Here is a 21067-nt window from a genome sequence, read left to right on the forward strand (position 1 = left end):
CCACAAAAATGACAAAAATTCAATAACTTCTTCAGGATATGAAGTTGAAAAGTAGAATTCTGGAAGTATTGTTTTATTTCTGCGGTATGGCAAGTTTATGCTTTAGAACCAAATGAATGGTGTTTTTTTTTTTTAATTTAATTTAATTAATTTATTTTTTTAATAATTTAAAAATCTTTAATTCTTACATGCGTTTGGGGGTTCATGAATGGTGTTTTGATTTTTTTTTAAAGCAACCATCACTTGTTCATTTACTCCTGAGTCATCTTTAGAGTGGGCAATAACAGAAAATGATGATTAAATTTAGTTTCACCAGATTCTTTTTATTTTTCTAAATGACTTTATTTTTAGGGCAGTTTTAGGTTCTTGGCAAAATAGAGAAAGGTACAGAGATTTCCCCATCTACTTTCCCCAGTCCACACATGCGTAGTCTCCCCTACTATCAATATTCCCAACCAGAATGCTACATTTGTTACAATTGATGCACCTACCCTGACGGCTTGTAATCACCGGAAGTCTGCAGTTTACATTACTGTTCACTGTTGATGTTGTACATTCTTTTGGTTTGGACAAATGTGGATCCACCATTATAATATTCAGAGAATTTTCACTGCCCTAAAGATTCATTTTGCCTTATCTGTTCATCCGACCATTCTCAACCCCTGGCAACCACTGATCTTTTTACTGTCTCCTTAATTTTTCATTTTCCAGAATGTCATATGGATGGACAGATTACTTCTTTTATTTCTGGGAAATGACTTTATTTATAGTTGACCCTTTCATTTAGATGAATGTACACTTGAATGCACTGCAATGTGATGAGATTTTTATAGAGGTAGTAGGCTTTTCATCATTTTCCCATTATGTTGAAGGAGTCAGTTTCATTTTGTTTTTATAGTATTCAAACTGTCCATCAGTATTTGGGGAAGCCAGTTTTCTTTGTTGTAACATTAGATAACACTGAACTTTATGAAGAGGAAATATGACTTCAGTTTATAATTCTTTCCAGTTTGGCAGTTGGTAGCTTTCATCATTCCCTATCTGATTCAGGGACAGTATTGCTTTGTGTAGCATTAAATGCAGTTTTCTTCATGTTAATTTTCTTAGAACAGGTTTTATTTTATTGACCCATGCCTGTGGTCATTCTATTAGGCAGTGATCACTTAGCTGTTGGATTACTACCAGTCTTTTAGTGCTGGGAAGAATCTTAGTATTTGTATCTCTGTTGTATTTTTTTCTTAATGTTGCTGTTGTTGCTCAGTTGCATCTGACTCTTTATGACCCCATGGACTGCAGCACACCAGTGTGCTATCCTTTACTATCTATCCTATCCCTACTATACTATCCTATCCCTATCTTTTACTGTCTATCAGAGTTTGCTCAAACTCATGTCCATTGAGTTGATGATGTAATCCAGCCATCTCCCTCTGTCATCCCTTTCTCCTGCCCTCAGTCTTTCCCAGCATCAGGGTCTTTTCTCACGAGTCAGCTTCCCACATCAGGTGGCCAAAAGTATTGGAGCTTCAACATCAGTCCGTCCAGTGAATATTCAGGCTTGATTTCCTTTAGGATTGACTTGTTTGATCTCCTTGTAGTCCAAGGGACTCTGAAGAGTCTTCTCCAGCACCACAGTTAGAAAGCATCAATTCTTTGGCACTCAGGCTTCTTTACGGTCCAAATCTCATATCCGTACATGACTATTGGAAAAAACCATAGCTTTGACTATATGGACCTTTTTCAGCAAATTAATGTCTCTGCTTTTTAATACACTGTCTAGGTTAGTCATAGCTTTTCTTCCAAGGAGCAAGCGTCTTTTAATTTCATGGCTGCAGTCACTGTCCACAGTGATTTTGGAGCCCAAGAAAATAAAAGTCAGCCACTGTTTCCATTGTCCCCCATCTATTTGTCATGAAGTGATGGGACCAGCTGCCATGATCTTAGTTTTTTGAATGTTGAGTTTTAAGCCAGCTTTTTCACTCTCCTCTTTCACAAGAGGAGAGCCTCCTCATCAAGAGGCTCTTTAATTCCTCTTTGCTTTCTGCCTTTAAGGTGGTATCATCTGCATATCTGAGGGTATTGATATTTCTGCCAGCAGTGTGGCTTCCAGTTTGTGATTCATCCAGCCTGGCATTTTGCATGATATACTCTGCATGTAAGTTAAATAAGCAGGGTGACAATATAGCCTTGACGTTCTCCTTTTCCTATTTGGAACCAGTCTGTTGTTCCATGTCTGGTTCTAACTGTTGCTGGATGTGCATACAGGTTTCTCAGGAGGCAGGTAAGGTGGTCTGGTATTCACTTCTCTTTAAGAACTTCCTACAGTTTGTTGTCATCCACACAGTCAAAGGCTTTAGCATAGTCAATGATAATAGAGTTTAAAAACTGCATTTTAAAAACCTAATTCTTTCATGTTTTATTTTTTTCTTTACTACCGTAAATAACCAGTTGTACCCTTGGTTCACTATCTTTCTTTTCTGTCTGCTGCCTCTCCCTTTTTTAGTCCCATTGCTGCCATACTAGGCTTTCCTTACGGCTCAGCTGGTAAAGAATCTGCCTGCAATGCAGGAGATGCCAGTTTGATTCCTGGGCTGGGAAACTACGCTGGAGAAGGGATAGGCTAACCACTACAGTTGCCAGGGTGAAGTATAATGAAACTCTGTCTTTTTCATTAACACTGAAAATGTCATTTTTTGCAAACCTTGTTTCTGTCATTTAAAATCCACTCATTCTTCCTAATTTGCTGATTAGAATAAGGGCATGCACAGCAAATATGCACAAGACATTTACTTATATACATTATAAAAATGTAATGGTTCTTAGTTTTAGAAAAGGAAGGGATTTCAGAAGTTTTCTAGTTCAGTTAGTATTAATTAAAAGCAAAATGGCTGTCTGAGGTGGCCTTACAAATAGCTGTGAAAAGAAGAGAAGTGAAAAGGAAAGATATTCCCATTTGAATGCATAGTTCCAAAGAATAGCAAGGAGAGATAAGAAAGCCTTCCTCAGCGATCAATGCAAAGAAGTAGAGAGAAACAACAGAATGGGAAAGACTAGAGATCTCTTTAAGAAAATTAGAGATACCAAGGGAACATTTTATGCAAAGATGGGCTTGATAAAGGACAGAAATGGTATGGACCTAACAGAAGCAGAAGATATTAAGAAGGAGGGGGCAAGAATAAAAAGAAGAAATGTACAAAAAAGATCTTCATGACCCAGATAATCATGAAGGTGTGATCACTCACCTAGAACTAGACATCCTAGAATGTAAAGTCAAATGGGCCTTAGAAAGCATCACTACGAACAAAGCTAGTGGAAGTGATGGCATTCCAATTGAGCTATTTCAAATCCTGAAATATGACGCTGTGAAAGTGCTGCACTCAATATGCCAGCACATTTGGAAAACTCAGCAGTGGCCACAGGACTGCAAAAGGTCAGTTTTCATGTCAATCCCAAAGAAAGGCAATGGCAAAGAATGCTCAAACTACCACACAATTGCACTCATCTCACACACTAGTAAAGTAATGCTCAAAATTCTCCAAGCCAGGCTTCAGCAATACGTGAACTGTGAACTTCCGGATGTTCAAGCTAGTTTTAGGAAAGGCAGAGGAACCAGAGATCAAATTGTCAACATCCGCTGGATCATCTAAAAAGCAAGAGAGTTCCAGAAAAACATCTACTTCTGCTTTATTGACTGTGCCGAAGCCTTTGACTGTGTGGATCACAATAAAGTGTGGAAAATTCTGAAAGAGAAGGGAATACCAGCCCACCTGTCCTGCCTCTTGAGAAACCTATATGCAAGTCAAGAAGCAACAGTTAGAACTGGACATGGAACAACAGACTGGTTCCAAATAGGAAAAGGAGTATGTCAAGGCTGTATATTGTCACCCTGCTTATTTAACTTATATGCAGAGTACATCATGAGAAACGCTGGGCTGGAAGAAGCATAAGCTGTAATCAAGGTTGCCAGGAGAAATATCAAGAACCTCAGATATGCAGATGACACCACCTGTATGGCAGAAAGTGAAGAAGAACTAAAGAGCCTCTTTTTTTTTTTTTTTTTAGAAGTATAATTTTATTTTATTTTTTTTATTTTAAAATCTTTAATTCTTACATGCATTCCCAAACATGAACCCCCCTCCTACCTCCCTCCCCATAACATCTCTCTGGGTCATCCCCATGCACCAGCCCCAAGCATGCTGTATCCTGCGTCAGACAATTCCAGAAAAATAAACGACCCAATCAAAAAATGGGCCAAAGAGCTAAATAGACATTTCTCCAAAGAAGACATACGGATGGCTAACAAACATATGAAAAGATGCTCAACATCACTCATTATTAGAGAAATGCAAATCAAAACCACAATTAGGTACCACTTCACACCAGTCAGAATGGCTGTGATCCAAAAATCTGCAAGCAATAAATGCTGGAGAGGGTGTGGAGAAAAGGGAACCCTCCTACACTGTTGGTGGGAATGCAAACTAGTACAGCCACTATGGAGAACAGTGTGGAGATTCCTTAAAAAATTGCAAATAGAACTACCTTATGACCCAGCAATCCCACTGCTGGGCATACACACCGAGGAAACCAGAATTGAAAGAGACACATGTACCCCAATGTTCATCGCAGCACTGTTTATAATAGCCAGGACATGGAAACAACCTAGATGTCCTTCAGCAGATGAATGGATAAGAAAGCTGTGGTACATATACACAATGGAGTATTACTCAGCTATAAAAAAGAATTCATTTGAATCAGTTCTGATGAGATGGATGCAACTGGAGCCGATTATACAGAGCGAACTAAAGAGCCTCTTGATGAAAGTGAAAGAGGAGAGTGAAAAAGTTTGCTTAAAGCTCAACATTCAGAAAATGAAGATCATGGCATTTGGTCCCATCACTTCATGGGAAATAGATGGGGAAACAGTGGAAACAATGTCAGACTTTATTTTTTTGGGCTCCAAAATCACTGCAGATGGTGATTGCAGCCATGAAATTAAAAGACACTTACTCCTTGGAAGAAAAGTTATGAGCAACCTAGACAGCATATTCAAAAGCAGAGATGTTACTTTGCCGACTAAGGTCCATCTAGTAAAGGCTATGGTTTTTCCAGTTGTCATGTGTGGATGTGAGAGTTGGAGTGTGCAGAAAGCTCAGTGCCAAAGAATTGATGTTTTTGAAATATGGTGTTGGAGAAGACTCTTGCGAGTCCCTTGGACTGCAAGGAGATCCAACCAGTCCATCCTAAAGGAGACCAGTCCTGGGTGTTCATTGGAAGGACTGATGCTGAAGGTGAAACTCCAGTACTTTGGCCACCTCATGTGAAAGGTTGACTCATTGGAAAAGACCCTGATGCTGGGAGGGATTGGGGGCAGGAGGAGAAGGGGACGGCAGAGGATGAGATGGCTGGATGGCATCACCGACTTGATACACATGAGTTTGGGTGAGCTCCGGGAGTTGGTGATAGACAGGGAGGCCTGGTGTGCTGTGATTCATGGGGTCGCAAAGAGTCGGACACAACTGAGCAACTGAACAGAAGTAATACTTGGACAAAATACAATGATTTGCTAAGGTTACATAATTTATATGTGATTCATCTTGAATGAAACTTGAGGCTTAAACTTTCTCCAGTGTATCACGTTGCTGGTATTTTTATTTCTTATTCTTTTCCGTGCTTCCTAACCCTTAGTGTTACTCTCAAACTTACCCTAGAATTTTATTAATTCCTTCCATAACTCATAATGTTAGATGATGTTATCATGTTGATAAACAAGCAGTTGAGGATAAAATCATCTCATCCTGGAAGCTTGAGGGTCTGTAGTTTGTTATTTATGGTCTAACTGAGATCTCTAAATATGGAGAAACTTCTGCGTCATATAATCAACCATCAGCGATACTTTGTTTTTTCATACCTGGTTCATACCCAGAGCTTCCCTTGTGGCTCAGACGGTAAAGAGTCTGTCTGCAATGCCAGAGACCCTGATTCGATCCCTGGGTTGGAAAGATAACCTGGAGAAGGAAGTGACACCCCACTCCAGTACTGTTGCCTGGAAGATCCTATGGATGGAGGAGCCTGGCAGGTTACCGTCCATGGGTCTCAAAGAGTCAGACACGACTGAGCGAGTTCACTTTCATATCCACATCCGTATCACTTTCATAGCCAGGATCCGTGGCTCATACGGCTGAGCCATATGGCTCATAGCATTGGTATGGGTGAACCATGAATAATCTGTCTTCAGATAGATTACAGGTTTTCAAATTCCATTTTATCGATTTCCTCCTTTTATGAGCTTTTATAAATTGCTTAACCTCTTCAAATCTTGGATTCCTCACCTGAAAAGCAGGCGTAATGAAAGCACTGACCTTATGACATTGTTTCAAGGCACAGATTGAGGTGTAGGCAGAGAGCTTTGCACGGTGCCTCGCCTGGTGTAAGCTTGCTGTAATGTGAGCTGTTGCTGCCAGCTGTGCTGCGTTTTGTTGTTTTTCCTGCTGCTGCTGCTAAGTCGCTTCAGTCGTGTCCGACTCTGTGCGACCCCGTAGACAGCAGCCCACCAGGCTCCCCCGTCCCTGGGATTCTCCAGGCAAGAACACTGGAGTGGGTTGCCATTTCCTTCTCCAGTGCATGAAAGTGAAAAGTGAAAGGGAAGTCGCTCAGTCGTGTCTGACTCTGCGACCCCATGGACCGCAGCCCACCAGGCTCCTCTGTCCATGGGATTTTCCAGGCAAGAGTACTGGAGTGGGTTGCCATTGCCTTCTCCGGTTGTTTTTCCTACTTGTATTTAATCACAAATGGATTCATACTCCCTCAGTATACTGTCTAACTCTCTAGTCCCATTGTGGTGGTCAGCATCTTTTCATAACCTTTAGCAGCAGCATATAGATCATCTCTGGAACACGGATGAGGGTTTGCTGTCAGACAGCCTGGTTTGGGCTAGTGAGTGGTGCATGGACTGGGTTGCCATCATCGTTAGTGAAGGTGAGCGTTTAGGTCCATGCCTGGCCGGCAGCTCTGTAATTTATCATCCAGGTTTCTATGCTGGACTGACAGAGATGGCATTCTGAGGGTCAGCTGAAATAGGAGAGCACGTTTTCCTGTTGGTTTATAGCTTCTTAGGGTCAGTGAGAGCCGGGGTTAATTCCACAAGGTAATCCACAGACTGTGACATGAATTCCATCAACTGTTCATAAGTTACGGAATAAGTTCTAGGAACTGCTTTTGGGCCTTTAAATCTCTGGGCCAGAAGGTTAATTACTTGCCTGCAGTTCCTACCAGCTTTCCATGTTAATAGATACCGGCTGTGTTGGCCCTTCTGTACTGGTCTTGGTTGCAAACTGTTATTTGAACATAGTAATAAATCACTGTCTTAGGAAATATTTAATTTTTTGGTAACTATCTGCTATCATCTTAGAAATACAAAGAGTTGATATATTATGGTTTGATTATGCTTGGATTTTAGCCACTCTTTCTTCTCTAATATTTTTTCTAGTGGAATTTAGCATTCTTTGTAGAATACTTGTTCAAAGTTGTGAAAACAATAGGTATAACTCATTATAAGTAACTATAAGACAGTGACAATTATTCATAAACAAAAATAGACAAAAAAGACACTATACACAGATGAAAATTTAAACATGTCTTTTCACATTTTTATAATTAAATAACCCCTGTATGTTGAGAGAGAATTGATTTTGCTATATTTATTTTCTAAGTGGTTAACTACTAATGTTAGGCCAAACTAAATATTCTTTTACCTACAGGTAATCTAAGACTTAGCAGAATAGTTGAGTGTAGAATCCGCACAGAAATAAAATTCCCTCTTCACTCCCATCATACTTCAGAGATTGATGTTGAGAGCTTCAGACTTTTCCTAAGAGGTCTTACTCATAGGTAAAATCTTGAGCTGTATGTTTAATTCTTCCTCTCAGTGTGATTTTGACCCTTCAGATAATTTCTGATCAACCACATCTGTGGAATAAACCACTTTCCCTCTTTTTTTTTTTTTTTTTTTTTGCTGTATTCATCCCTTCCCCTATTGATTTTGAGCTAGTAAGAATCATATATAACAAGTCAAAATGTCTTGTTGACTTTGAACAGTAATGTGATTTTTTTTTTTTACTTTTTTGGAAAAATATCAAAGGCCTTAGTTTTTTTAATGCAAAGATTATAATGCTCATGTCAAGTCACAGGCATCCTATCTTAATAGGAGGTACATAGGGAAGAGGGAGGGAGTGACAATTGTCTTGGAATAGAATGTGATGAACAGTTATCAAAGGAACAACACAGTCACAGAAACTCTAATAAGATGGATAGTTTAAGCAATCCCACTGCTGGGCATACACACCAAGGAAACCAGAATTGAAAGAGACACATGTACCCCAATGTTGATCACAGCACTGTTTATAATAGCCAGGACATGGGAGCAACCTAGATGTCCATCAGCAGATGAATGGATAAGAAAGCTGTGGTACATATACACAATGGAGTATTACTCAGCCGTTAAAAAGAATACATTTGAATCAGTTCTAATGAGGTGGATGAAACTGGAGCCTATTATACAGAGTGAAGTAAGCCAGAAAGAAAAACACCAATACGGTATACTAACACATATATATGGAATTTAGAAAGATGGTAATGATAACCCTGTATGCGAGACAGCAAAAGAGACACAGATGTATAGAACAGACTTTTGGACTCTGTGGGAGAGGGAGAGGGTGGGATGATTTGGGAGAATGGCATTGAAACATGTATACTATCATGTAAGAAACGAATCACCAGTCTAGGTTCGATGCAGGATACAGGATGCTTGGGGCTGGTGCACGGGGATGACCCAGAGAGATGGTATGGGGAGGGGGGTTCAGGATTGGGAACTCATGTACACCTGTGGGTGGATTCATGTTGATGTATGGCAAAACCAATACAGTATTATAAAGTAAAATAAAGTTTAAAAAAAAAAAAGAACTAAATGTAATGTGGGATCCTGGATGGGATTTTGAACATTAAAAAGGATATTCGGTTAAAAAATAATCTGAATAAAAAATGGACTTTAGTTAGCAAGCAAAAAAAAAAAATACCATCATTTATGTAACTCTAGTTTTATTATTTCTTTTTTCTTTGCTTTGTTGGGACCCTCAAAAATGAAAGTGGCCTATGCAACAGTTTTCACTGTTGAAACTGTAATTCAGCATCTTTTTTGGTAAATTATTAGCTAACATTGTCAATAGCTGCTGCTGTTAAATTTAGAACGCAGCATATTCCTTTAGGAAAACCGAAGGAGATTGGATTTCCTCTGATATGTGCTGCCTCCTACCATAGCCACTATGGCAGCTCCCCTGCCACCCCATCCCCCCAAGCAGCTTCTCTCTGTGGTGTTTTTCTGTAGCTCTGAGTTGTGCCTCAGGCCTGAGGAAGGTTTTATATCTTTTATAGGTTTTGGATAAGAGAAGAGTTTTCTGGGCTTCTTGCTACTCAAAGTTTTATATTCTTGATTCGTCCTTGCTGGCACTGTGAACAGGAAATCCCCTCTGTGTGCAGGCACCTAAGGTTTAACTGCTTCATCACTTCATGAGCACTGTTTGCAAAGTATGCTCTTAAACACTGGGTTAAGTAAAACTTCGGGTAGAACTTCTTAAAAATGGAAAACTACTGTGTGAAAAGATGAATCGTTTTCCACCAAAGTCTGACTCCCTTATAACAAAACCAAATCAGTGGTTACCTTACTTTACTTATTGACCTTACTGTGAGGTGTCTCACTTATCAGTGTGGAGAATTCACGTAGGAGTTTTTCTTTGTTGGTCAGAACCTTCAAAACTTTCTTAGTGTCTGGATTGTTTCTGAGGCTTCTGCTGTTTGTGGAGCAACCTGCTTTGCTTCTGGCAGCACTCACGTCAAGGACCTCGGGAAGGTAGGTGTCTTAGACCCTTCAGACAGATCACACGGAATGAGTGACATTTGCATCTGTTTCCTGCCCAAGCCAGGGCTTCTTGAGTAGGAAACCTTTTACTTTTTCTTCCTGGTTAATTTTATTTTTAAAGTATTTGTGAAGTCTTGTCCTTTTTTGTTTTGCATCTCATATCCTATTTTGTTAGCATCAGTAAAACTTTTTGTTTTGCCCTCAACTGATATATAGGTCTGGCTTCTTTTTATTTCGGACTAGAAAGTTAGAACATGGCTCTCCTGTTTAACTTCCTCCCAGTGAACCCTGCCTCACTTGCTTTGCCATCTTTTCAGAAATGAACTGTTGGTACTGAAACTGAAGGTTCTTAAGGAAAAAAATGCATGTTTTACTTTCTTGAAGTGCCGTAGACACTTGCATTTTTTAAAAAAAGACTCGATTTGTCATTGCTCAGTATTTTGGGACGCAAAGGTCCCCCTCTGTCATCTTTCAGTTTTTACATTTTATGGCCCACTTCCTTACAAATAGTGAACTCTTTAAACTTTAAAAAGTAGAGTATTTCTAAATACTCAAGGAATAAATGTCAAGTTCAGATTTTTATTGTCTTTCTAAGATGACAGTGAAATCCCACAATATTTGATTAATAGCAGCATCCCAGGAGTAACAGTTTGGGGTTCAGTGAAGTGAGTGGGGTTTTGTGACTCTTGGCTATAGAAAAAACAAGTATTTCAGTTCATAGAAAATTGCCAAGAATGAATTTGAGCTACTCCCGTTTCTCAGTGTAGCATTTTACTTCTCTCTGTACTGTACTACTAATTTATTAAGTTTCTCCATTGGTTAAAGGGATTAAAATGGTGAAATTGGAAAAGTGCTTGGGTAATGGTTATACAATTCTAATTTTTGGTTTAATTTTCATTTAGAATGAGTCACTTCGATGTTTTGTAACAATTTCGTTAATAGAAATATAAGAACTATAATTTGTAAATAGAAAAATAAGCCAATCTTGTGATATTCATGGAAAACAAATAACAAGTTTTAAAGACTTCCCATATAGTATAGATGTGTTAAAGTTCAACCATGTGGAACCACCTGACAGTATTTTTCATGAAACATACACTTCTGAGGCTTGCTTTCTTCATTTGAAATTTGCCATCTCCAAAACTTGATTTTTGTTAGAAAAATCAAAGTGAAAATTAAAATTATGACTCCAAACTCCTTAAACATTATTTAATTCAATTATTTAAACATTATTTAATTTGAATTCATCAAAAATGAGAGTTTGACCTTACTCCATCTTAAATTACATTTTCTTTGTATATACATCTTTTCATGTTTTCAGAGTTATGGGAATTCCTGAAATCTATATAGGTATTAAAAATATATACTGATAAAATAAAAGTTAAAGTTATTTAAATGCTTCCTGGAGATAGCTTATTTTGATTTTAATAAAAATCTCCTAGAACATTCATTGAAGTTTTATGCTTGTTTAAAAATCTCTAAAAGTATAGGGCTCATTAGCTGTACACTTTTAAAAAAAGCAGTATGGTAAAATATACATAACATAAACTTTATCATGTTAAGCACTTTGTTCTGTACCTTTTAATTTACAGAGTTGATCATGTCCAGATTATTAAGTCTTTTGCATTCAGTGTGTTTAGTGGCATTAAATAAAATTTGAAGAGTTTCTGATAGTGTGATCAAGTTCATATCTAAATTTAAATCCATGGTCTAGATTTAAGAATAGCAAAATATCTAATATAGGTATATCGAAGTTTGCAAGATTTCTCTTTACTAACTTTTGTTGCATAAACACAGATGTTTAGAAAGGACTCGTCAAGGTGGACATTGGAGTGATTACGCAGCAGTAGATGGATATTCAGTGATTCGGTGGCTTTAAGGCTTTTCCTTTTATCGTGAAGTTTCATGCTAACCTGAATTCCCTTCACAGATTTTAAGATTCCATTTTATGTTACTCTATTTTTTTTAACTTTCTGTTTTGTATTGAGGTACAGCTGATTAACAGTGTTTTGATAGTTTCAGGTGACCATCGAAGGGACCCAGCCACACGTATATATGTATCCGTTCTTCCCCAAACTCCCCCATTTTAACATTAGTATGTTAATCCTTTAGTGAAGCCTGGAGTTCTTCTGATGTCTTTATAGCACAAAAAATGGTAAAGTCAATAAATTATAATCCTAATGGCATACATTAAACAAACAACAGTGGCATATATTAAACTAGAATCAGATTTTTCCTGTTGTGTTTGACCATACGTGCCAGCGAATGGGTTTGGTCATAGTGTGTTTTCTTTGTTAAAGATGCATAGTAGTGTGTTTGGGGACCAGGCGAGACTCTGGGTACTTCATGTGGCATCCAGATGTCCCCCTTTCATTACCACCGGCTGCCTTTGCAAAGCCATCGGTAGTTTTTGGAGTTCTTTTCTAAATATCCACACTCACCCCCTTTGTGTATTTCAAGTACTTTTATGCTACGTCCATCTCACGTGTGGCAGCAGTGGGAATTTGGGGGCACCCACTTCAAGTCGAGTAAGTTTAAAAGCTTGTAATTCTACAATAAAGAGGTACAGAAAAAGTGCACTTAAATTGGCATCAAGAAGTTGCATTCAGTTCTTTCGCCTTTCCTAATGACCTTTCCGAAGTTCTTTTCCTGTTGTCACCTACCAGAGGTCTTTCTTCCATCCATCTCCTTGTTTTATTTTCTTCTTACAATGTCAGTATCTGAAATTATCTTGTTTCTTCTTTAACATTTTCTTGTCTTATTACACTAGTAAAATTGAAGAGGCAGTGATTTTGTGAGTATATTCGCAACTGTGTTCTTAAAGCTCGGGACAGTAAATAGAAGATGGTGTGTGCTCAAAAAATGTCTATTTAATGAATGAATAAATTAGCTTCCAGGATTATCTACTTTGTGACACCTGTTCAAGTCAACTTAAAGTCAACCTTCTACAGTTGTCATCATGTTTCTATGTGTTTGATGTGTTTGAAGAAAACAGAAGTGGACTTTAATGATATTCAGTGTCAGAGTAATTTAAAGAAAGCAGCAGATGCAACATGCTCACCTGTTTTCCTTAGTTAAGTGAAAACATTTTGCTGTTAGATATGCTTCAGTATTATTCATGCTACTATGCTCATTGAATCTTAGCTGTTGGTAGCTAAATCTCATAATGTAGTATGGGATGTTTGCCAATACTATTTTTCCTTTCTAAATGTTGAAGGTGGTTACTTAAATGTGGTTCTCAAGGCGTAGTTCAATATTATGTCAGTATGTGCATCCACTTGGGATCTGCTTTGAGATATAACATGCATTCCTAACCTGCCCCTGACTTTTTCCTGATGAGCTTTGATAACTGAAGGAATGCCTCGATCTCCCAGTCAGAAAGATCTGGTCAATGTCAGCTGTAATTGCAAGAAGCAGAGTTTTTGACAGCAACTTTAGAAAGTCTAACCTCATTTGTATAAAAACTAGCCATATTATTAATTGATGTGATGGTCTAAGGGTTAAATATTAAGCATTAAAATTCTGATTCTACTGTTCAACAGCTGTGTCATCACGAACAAATCACGTATCTTCCCTGTGCCTTACTTGCCTCACTTGTAAACTCAAGCTATGAATTCCTAGATCATAATGTTGTTACAAGAAATAAAATTACTAATGTACCTCAAGTGTTCTGAACAGTATGTTTCAACCATTACTTTTATTTTTCCATTTAGATTGGTTTTTAGTTGAGTTTTTTTTTTTAGATAATTTTCAGGTGAACTAATTTTCATGTTAGTGAGAATTTGAACATTGCTATTAACTTATGTAAAATGTGAATAGTCAATCTTCAGATCTACTAGAGATGTTTAAAAATAATCATTGTTTGGATTCACATCATATTGTACATCAGAACCTATGTACTAGCAGTGATCATGTAAGAAAGAATGATCTGTATTCTTAGAGTTAACCAAAATTAAAGGATAATTTCCATTCATGCCATAATAATTTTATGTGTAGACAAAAATATTTCCTGGGAATATACTCATCATAGTACTTGCAATAATGACAGAAAATATCACATGCATAATGTGAAAAAAAAAAAACCCTGGGAATAACAGCTTGTCTTTAATTTGCAAGTTAGACAAATGGCTTTAACAGTATGTTGGCTTGTACAGGTAACATTCAGCTTCTGATTGTGTGAGAGAGCAGATAGCTTTGTCCGTGGAGTCTGAGAGAGGCAGGATTGCTTTAACCGTGCTCCAACCAAAAGGGTGGACAGGCTGTAGTCTGTCAAGGCTGATTCTCAAACCACACACACTGGTTTTTAAATAAATTTATCAAAGCCATTTACCCGGTGACCGCCTTTAAAACTGGAGTTAAACCCTGGGGTGCTAGAGTGAGTGGAGTGGGACTTAGTACCCAGACCTGTCAGCTCAACGTTGTGGGATCTCAGAGTTGGAAGGAGATGGAAACACTGATAGTCTAGAGGACTGGTTTCTCTTCTGAGCATTCTGCTTAGGTCTCTGACAGCAGACAGAGAGACAATCAATGATGATGATAATTCCCTCCATTATGAGCAAGGCGATTCTATGAGTTTGCTGGTACTGCTGTAACAAAGTACCACAAACTGAGTGGCTTAAACAACAAAAAGGTATTGTCTAATACATCCCGTTATGGAGGCTAGAAGGCTGAGATCAAGGCGTTGGGCTGACCTCACTCCCTCTGAAGGCACCAGGGAAGCATCTGCTCCAGGGCTCCTTCTGGCAGTCCTGCTGTGGCAGCGAAACTCCACTCCTCACAGGGCCTTCTCCCTGTGTCTCTGTCTCTTCGTGGATATGTTCTTGTATGGACACCAGTCACATAAGATTGGGGATAACAACTCTAGTGACATCTGCAACAGCCTTATTTCCAGATAAGGTCATTCTGAGATGCTGGAATTAGGACTTTAATATGTGAAATTTTTTTTGGAGGGGGGAGCACAGTTCAATCTGAAATAGGTGGCCGTACATTTTTATTGTCGCGACTGGATCAATTGTGTCAGTGAAAAGGAGTGCTATTAATAATTGTTCCATGGTTGCCAACACAGAGAATGCTTTAAACAAACCTGAATGTTTGGTCAGCATATCTTGGAGATAGGTAAAGTTTATTCCATTTTTCAGAGGTTCACTAAGGTTGCATGGCTTCCGCAGAGTTACACCTAGAAGAGGATGAGCAGTATTCAGACTCAGAACAATCAGACTCTAGAAGAGGAGAAAAAGCTCATGTCTGTAGTGGAAATTTCTGCATTGTGACACCAGTTAAAATAGGGAATTAATTTGTTTTGCCCCATTCTCTAAAATTCCTTAGCATTTGTTATCTCGTTTTCCTTGCTTAATCAATTTTGGCTGTCGTGAAAGAAACTAATAATTTGATGTGTTTCATTAGGTTTAATTCATATAACCAACAACTATAAACCTTTGATTCTTTTATATTTTTCTGGCTATTCTATTTGTATTTGGAGAGCAATCACACACATAAAGTTCTGTCTTTGATACAAAGAGAATAGCTATGAATATTAAGTTAATGTATGATTGCTAAAAATTTCTGAAACATCTTTACCAACAATTTTACTGTTTATCATGCTTTATCTGTAATCTAGATTGATTTAATTGTCAATAGATTAAGAAGGAAATATTTTAACACTCATTTTAGCACTCTTCTTATCGCTAATGTAAAATGAATTTACATTGAAAATCTAAAAAGTTACTTCCTTTTCATACTTTCTCAAGAAGGAAATAAAATTATCTAGACTTCTGTGATATAGGAGTTACCTCCATAAGCATTAGCAACTTGCTGTTTTCTTCTAGTCTTTTTTTCAGTGAGTTTACGTTGTTAAAGTTCAGTGATTAAGAAATCAATAAATGATAGTTTCTGTTATTACTTCTGTCATTGATGCTCTTACTATTATGGCTGATGCTATGAATATTTTTTTTGTTCTTGTTGTCGAGGAAAAAAATTCTACAAATATCAGAGAACTGAAATTAATAAAACTTAGAGGTTAGATGTAGGGAGAAGTAAAAAATGGCTATTTAAGTTTCTTATTTGGTAAGTGGATGAATGTGGCATAACTAATCAGGACAGCATACATAGGACACACAGTGGCAGAGGCTAAAGTTCGTGAATGCTGAATTTTTATTGTTGGTGAAATACAGACACCTCAAGACAGGAGCTCAACAGAGGTCTGAAATGAAGATAAATGTATGCTGTCATTTTAGAGTCAAAATAAGATTCTTTTTTCCTAGTTGTTCAAATAAATTGGACCCTACTAAGTCTGTATTTTCTGTGTGTATGAAAAGCCACACCTACCCAGGTTCACAACCATAATAAAGTCAAGAACTCTTAGTTGATTTACTTAGTGCAAAAGTTGATTTTGTCTCCCAGAAAAAAATTGGTAAGCCTAGATAGTTCGTTAAGAGTCCTGTTCCAGTCTGTGCTGCCTTTGTTACTTTTCGGTTTTTCTTTCTTCCTCCTCGAGTGGTTGTCGTCGTTTCACACTGTCCTCTTCAGAGAGAGCTGAGAGGGAGTGTCCTGGGTGTGTCTCAAGGAGAGGCTGGGCAGTTGCTGAGCTGTAGACTCTGCCCCAGTTGTTTGCAGGCGACCTTACTGTTGACAGGGCTTCAGAGAGCACGGCAAGCCCCACTGTGCCTCAGGACCTCTGGTCCCAGGAACGTGGCTGGACACTTTGTAAAGCAACTGGGCAGAGGTCAGGCAAGACCGTGACGAGAAGTGACCATCGGTTTAAGCCGCAAGAAGCTCGTTGTCGACCTGATGGGCACATTCACTGGCATGACTTGAGTAGCCTGTGCTGGAATGAGACTGAGTGAGAATGAGGATCAAATGGGATGTAAGGGAGCAGAGGACCAGTATATCACTTGTCCAAAGGCCTGTCTCTGAGGGGAAGGGAAGACAGAAGTTTTACGTGTACTGAAGGCACATATGTTATTGTATTGATGTCTGCTTGCAGCCGGGATCTAGCATCCTATCATGTAGGTACATTGTCATTTCTTCATACTAGTGATTTTGAGATACTGTCCATTCTGAATAACTAAGCTTTGACAAGTGAGTAGCTTCACATTCGTCCTGGAGATTAAATTTTGTCGTTTTTGGTTTTTTTTTTTTATTAACAGTAAAACTTTTTAGAAAGTGTGATGTGGATGAGTATGCTTGCTTGTTTAAGAAAATGGATTTAGCTGTTTTCTAGATAATAACTTCTAGATATAACTTCTTCTCAGTTATAATAGAATGAATCACTTATTTAGTTTAACCAGTTCTGTTTAACATATATCAATTTTATTAAATCCTTTTAAAACTCATAACCTTATTGAGGTAGACTATGAAATCTTTTTTAAAAAACAAAGTATCAGTGAAACAAAGATCCCTATTATGTTCAGTACAGAGCACATTGATGCAAAATCTTTTTAACAAATTCTTACAATTAGGAGATTTAATTCGGTCTGAAATATTAAAAGGAAAGGGCTTCCCTGGTGGCACTGGTGCTAAAGAACCTGCCTGCCAGTGCAGGAGACGTAAAAGGTGCAGGTTTGATCCCTGGGTCGGGAAGATCCCTTGGAGGAGGGCACGGCAACCCACTCCAGTATTCTTGCCTGGAAAATCCCAGGCTCCTGTGGTAGGCTCCCATCCATGGGGTCACAAGGAGTCAGACTTGACTGAAGTGACTTAGCAAAGGGAGCAAGCCTGCTGCTGGTAAATGTGGCTGGTGTCTGAGTGCAGGAAGTGCTCCGGGCTCACTGCCTCTCCACAGGAGGGGAAGCTCCTCCTCTGCCCTGAGGTGCAGGGGTCGCCTGGCTGTGCCTGAGTCTCTTCCTGCCCGTGCACAAGTGTTTGCGAAGGCCTGGTGCGGGAGGAGTGGTAGTACGTGCCTGCTTTGCTGCTGCAGACTTTTCTGACAGGAAGCCTGCCTTTATCTTGTAGGTGAGCGTCCCTATCAGTGCCCTTACTGTGAGAAAGGATTCAGTAAAAATGATGGCCTGAAGATGCACATTCGTACTCACACCAGGGTAAGATAATATTCTATCTCATTTCTTAAAAGATCCACACTGATTTTAAAGATATTTAACTTTACCTGAGAAAGCAAAGGTGGTATATCTGAAACTTTATGCTTGTGGTGAATATTTGAGCATATCTTTTTTTTTTAAAGACATAACAATGAAAGAAACAAAAATCCAAACCCACAGAGCCTTCCCCTTCTTTAAATTGTGAACTAGTTCTTAGGAGTAACAGGAGTTAACGACTGTCCAACAGCCAAGTGAATGTAGCTGAGTATTTGCCAGAAATGCAGATGCCAGCACTTCCCGAACAGAGGTGCACCTGTCAGCATGTGGCTGTTAAAGAATGTATGTGAGCCAGTGTATTTGCAAGAGAGAGGTTGAAGACAATTTGAATTATCGTGGGAGGTGGCAGACAAGGAAGCTCCTGGCTCTGCAGGGTGTGCCCGGTGCTGTCCATCATTCTTTTTCCAAGGGTGCCCTTTGTGCCTCTGCTGTCAGCACCTCTCACTGGACCATTGTCACTCTGTGATATACAGCTTTTTCAGACCCCAGCATCTGCGTCACATGCTAGGAAAAAATGGCAGCAGCTCACCCTCTGTCTAGCTGCCTTTCTTAGCTCACCGTTCAGTTTAGGACACCAACTTTACATGGACTTCCCACTTGAAAATTTGATCTTGTTTTTAAATAGCTCTTCTTGATTTTTCTCTGTCCATCTTTTTTACTGTATTACCTTTCACACAGTTCTTTTCAGTTTGGCCTTTTAAAAGTCTTATGGTCTGCATGTAAATGCCAAATTTTTTCAGATTTTGGGAGATGTGCCTAATCCCCTTAAGAGCAGTTCTAATTTAGGCTTCTCCTGAATTCCATTTTTTACCTTAGCTGTAAAATAAGAACTTTAGAGGAAACAAATAATAGTAATATCCTTACCAGTGTAATAATATTCCAGCTTTCCACTTTAGTACTGTAGGCTATAAAAGATAACCTCTGAGGTCCTGCTAAGAAAACATTCTTCTTGTGTTTGTGGTGGTGAAGGGAGGCAGCTTCTGTGCTCACTGGAGTAAATCCACATTAGGTTTCTCATTCTCGTTTAAAATACAGTACTCATTATGTGGATATTTGGAGCTGGAGTAACGCTAAGTACTTCATAGACAGTGAAGGGTTAGATAAACATTACTCCTCTTAATTTGACTTATGTACAGATTCAAGTATTTATTACACAGTGAGCACTATTAAAGAGGTTTAATGTTGTTTAAGAGGTTATTTTATATACGTGTAGTTGTTACAGTACTGCCAATAACGTGTTTTAGACCAGAGCAAAACTCACGATGTTAACCAAAATCTGGGCCTTCTGAGTGCATGTTAAACTGCTTTGCAAAGTTATACCTCAGAAAAGGATGTTTGAATTCAGGGAAAAAATACCTTTTGGCTGTTCTCAAGAATGGGCAATATTTCCAATTTAAATAATATGGTTTTTACTTTGTTTATTCATGAGAATAATACTAATAGTTAAATACAAAGGCCAGTAATCACATGTCAGGTACTATATTCTGGATGTTCAGGTTTGTTGATTCATGTGAGCCTCACAACAGTTCGTGAATGCATTCAACCTCAATGAGGTAGGTATTATTATGATCTGTTCCTTTTTTAACACATTTATTTTTAATTGAATGATAATTGCATTACAGTGTTGCATTGGTTTCTACCAAACATGAATCGGCCATAGGTTTACCCATGTCCCCTCTCACATGAACCTCCTCCCACCTGCCTCCCTACCCTAAGCCTCTAGGTTGTTACTGAGCCCGGTTTGAGTTCCTGAAGCATACAGCAAATTTGCATTGTCTGTCTGCTTTGCATATGGGAAAGTATGTTTCCGTGTTACTCTCTGTACCTGCCACCCTCTCCTCCTTCCCTGCCCACCTGTGTCCATGGGTCTGTTCTCAATGTCTGTGTCTCTATTGCTGCTCTGCAAATAGGCTCATTAGTACCATCTTTCAGGATCCCATGTATATATGCATTAGTATACAATAATTGTTTTTCTCTTTCTGACTTACTTCCCTCTGTATAATAGGCTCTAGGTTCATCCACCTCATTAGGACTGACACAAATGCCTTCCTTTTTATGGCAGGGTGCTATTCCATTGTATATATGGACCACAGCTTCCTAAACTATTTATCTGTCAGTGGACATCTAGGTTGCTTCTGTGTCCTAGCTATTGTAAACAGAGTTGCAGTGAACATTGGGTTACATGCGTCTTTTTCAATTTTGGTTTTCTCAGGGTATATGCCTAGTAGTGGGATGCCTAGTAGTATATGCCTAGCTGGGTCATATGGTGGTTTTATTCCTAATTTTTTTAAGGAATTGCCATTTTTTAAGAATTACCAACTGCTCTCCTTAGTGGCTGTATCAATTTCCATTCCCACCAACAGTGCAGGAGGCTTCCCTTTGCTCTACACCATCTCCAGGATGTATTGTTTGTAGACTTTATGATGATGGCCATTCTGACCATTGTGAGGTGGTATCGCATTGTAAATTTGATTGGCATTTCTCTTAACATTGAGTGATGTTGAGCATCTTGTTATGTGTTTGTTAGCCATCTGTATGTCTTCTTTGGAGAAATGTCTGTTTAGGTCCTTTGCCAGTTTTTTGATTGGGTTGGTTGTTTTTCTGGTATTGAGTTGTATGAGCTGATTGTATATTTTGGAAATTAATCCTTTGTCAGTTGTTTCATGTGCTATTATTTTTCCCATTCTGAGGGTTGTGTTTTCTTCTTCTTTATAGTTTGCTTTGCTGTGCAAATCTTTTAAATTTAATTAGGTCCCACTTGTTTACTTTTGTGTTTATTTCCGTTACTCTAGGAGGTGGATCATAGAGGATCTTGCTGTGATTTATGTCATCGAGTGTTCTGCCTATGTTTTCCTCTAGGAGTTTTATAGTTTATGGCCTTTCATTTAGGTCTTTAATGCGTTTTGAGTTTATCTTTGTGTGTGGCATTAGGAAGTATTCTAATTTCATTCTTTTACATGTAGCCATCCAGTTTTCCCAGCACTGTCTGTTGAAGAGGCTGTCTTTGCCTCATTGTGTATTCTTGCCTCCTTTGTCAAAAATAAGGTACCTATAGGTACTTGGGTTTATC

General features: G+C 38.6%; 1 protein-coding gene across 4 annotated transcripts in view; it reads left to right on the top strand.

The window, feature by feature from the left end:
- The window catches only part of PRDM5 (PR/SET domain 5), a 267629-nt gene that overhangs the window by 165226 nt on the left and 81336 nt on the right, over nucleotides 1–21067 (top strand). For 2 of the 4 annotated variants that reach the window (XM_069593363.1, XM_069593364.1), the window contains one exon: nucleotides 17858–17943. The exons of the other annotated variants lie outside the window; for them this stretch is intronic. In XM_069593363.1, the coding sequence (XP_069449464.1) occupies nucleotides 17858–17943 (86 nt within the window). The remainder of the gene's footprint in view (nucleotides 1–17857; nucleotides 17944–21067) is intronic. 4 annotated transcript variants of the gene reach the window in all.

The sequence above is a fragment of the Ovis canadensis genome, chromosome 6 (genome assembly GCF_042477335.2).
Source record: "Ovis canadensis isolate MfBH-ARS-UI-01 breed Bighorn chromosome 6, ARS-UI_OviCan_v2, whole genome shotgun sequence".
NCBI classification, from domain to species: domain Eukaryota; kingdom Metazoa; phylum Chordata; class Mammalia; order Artiodactyla; family Bovidae; genus Ovis; species Ovis canadensis.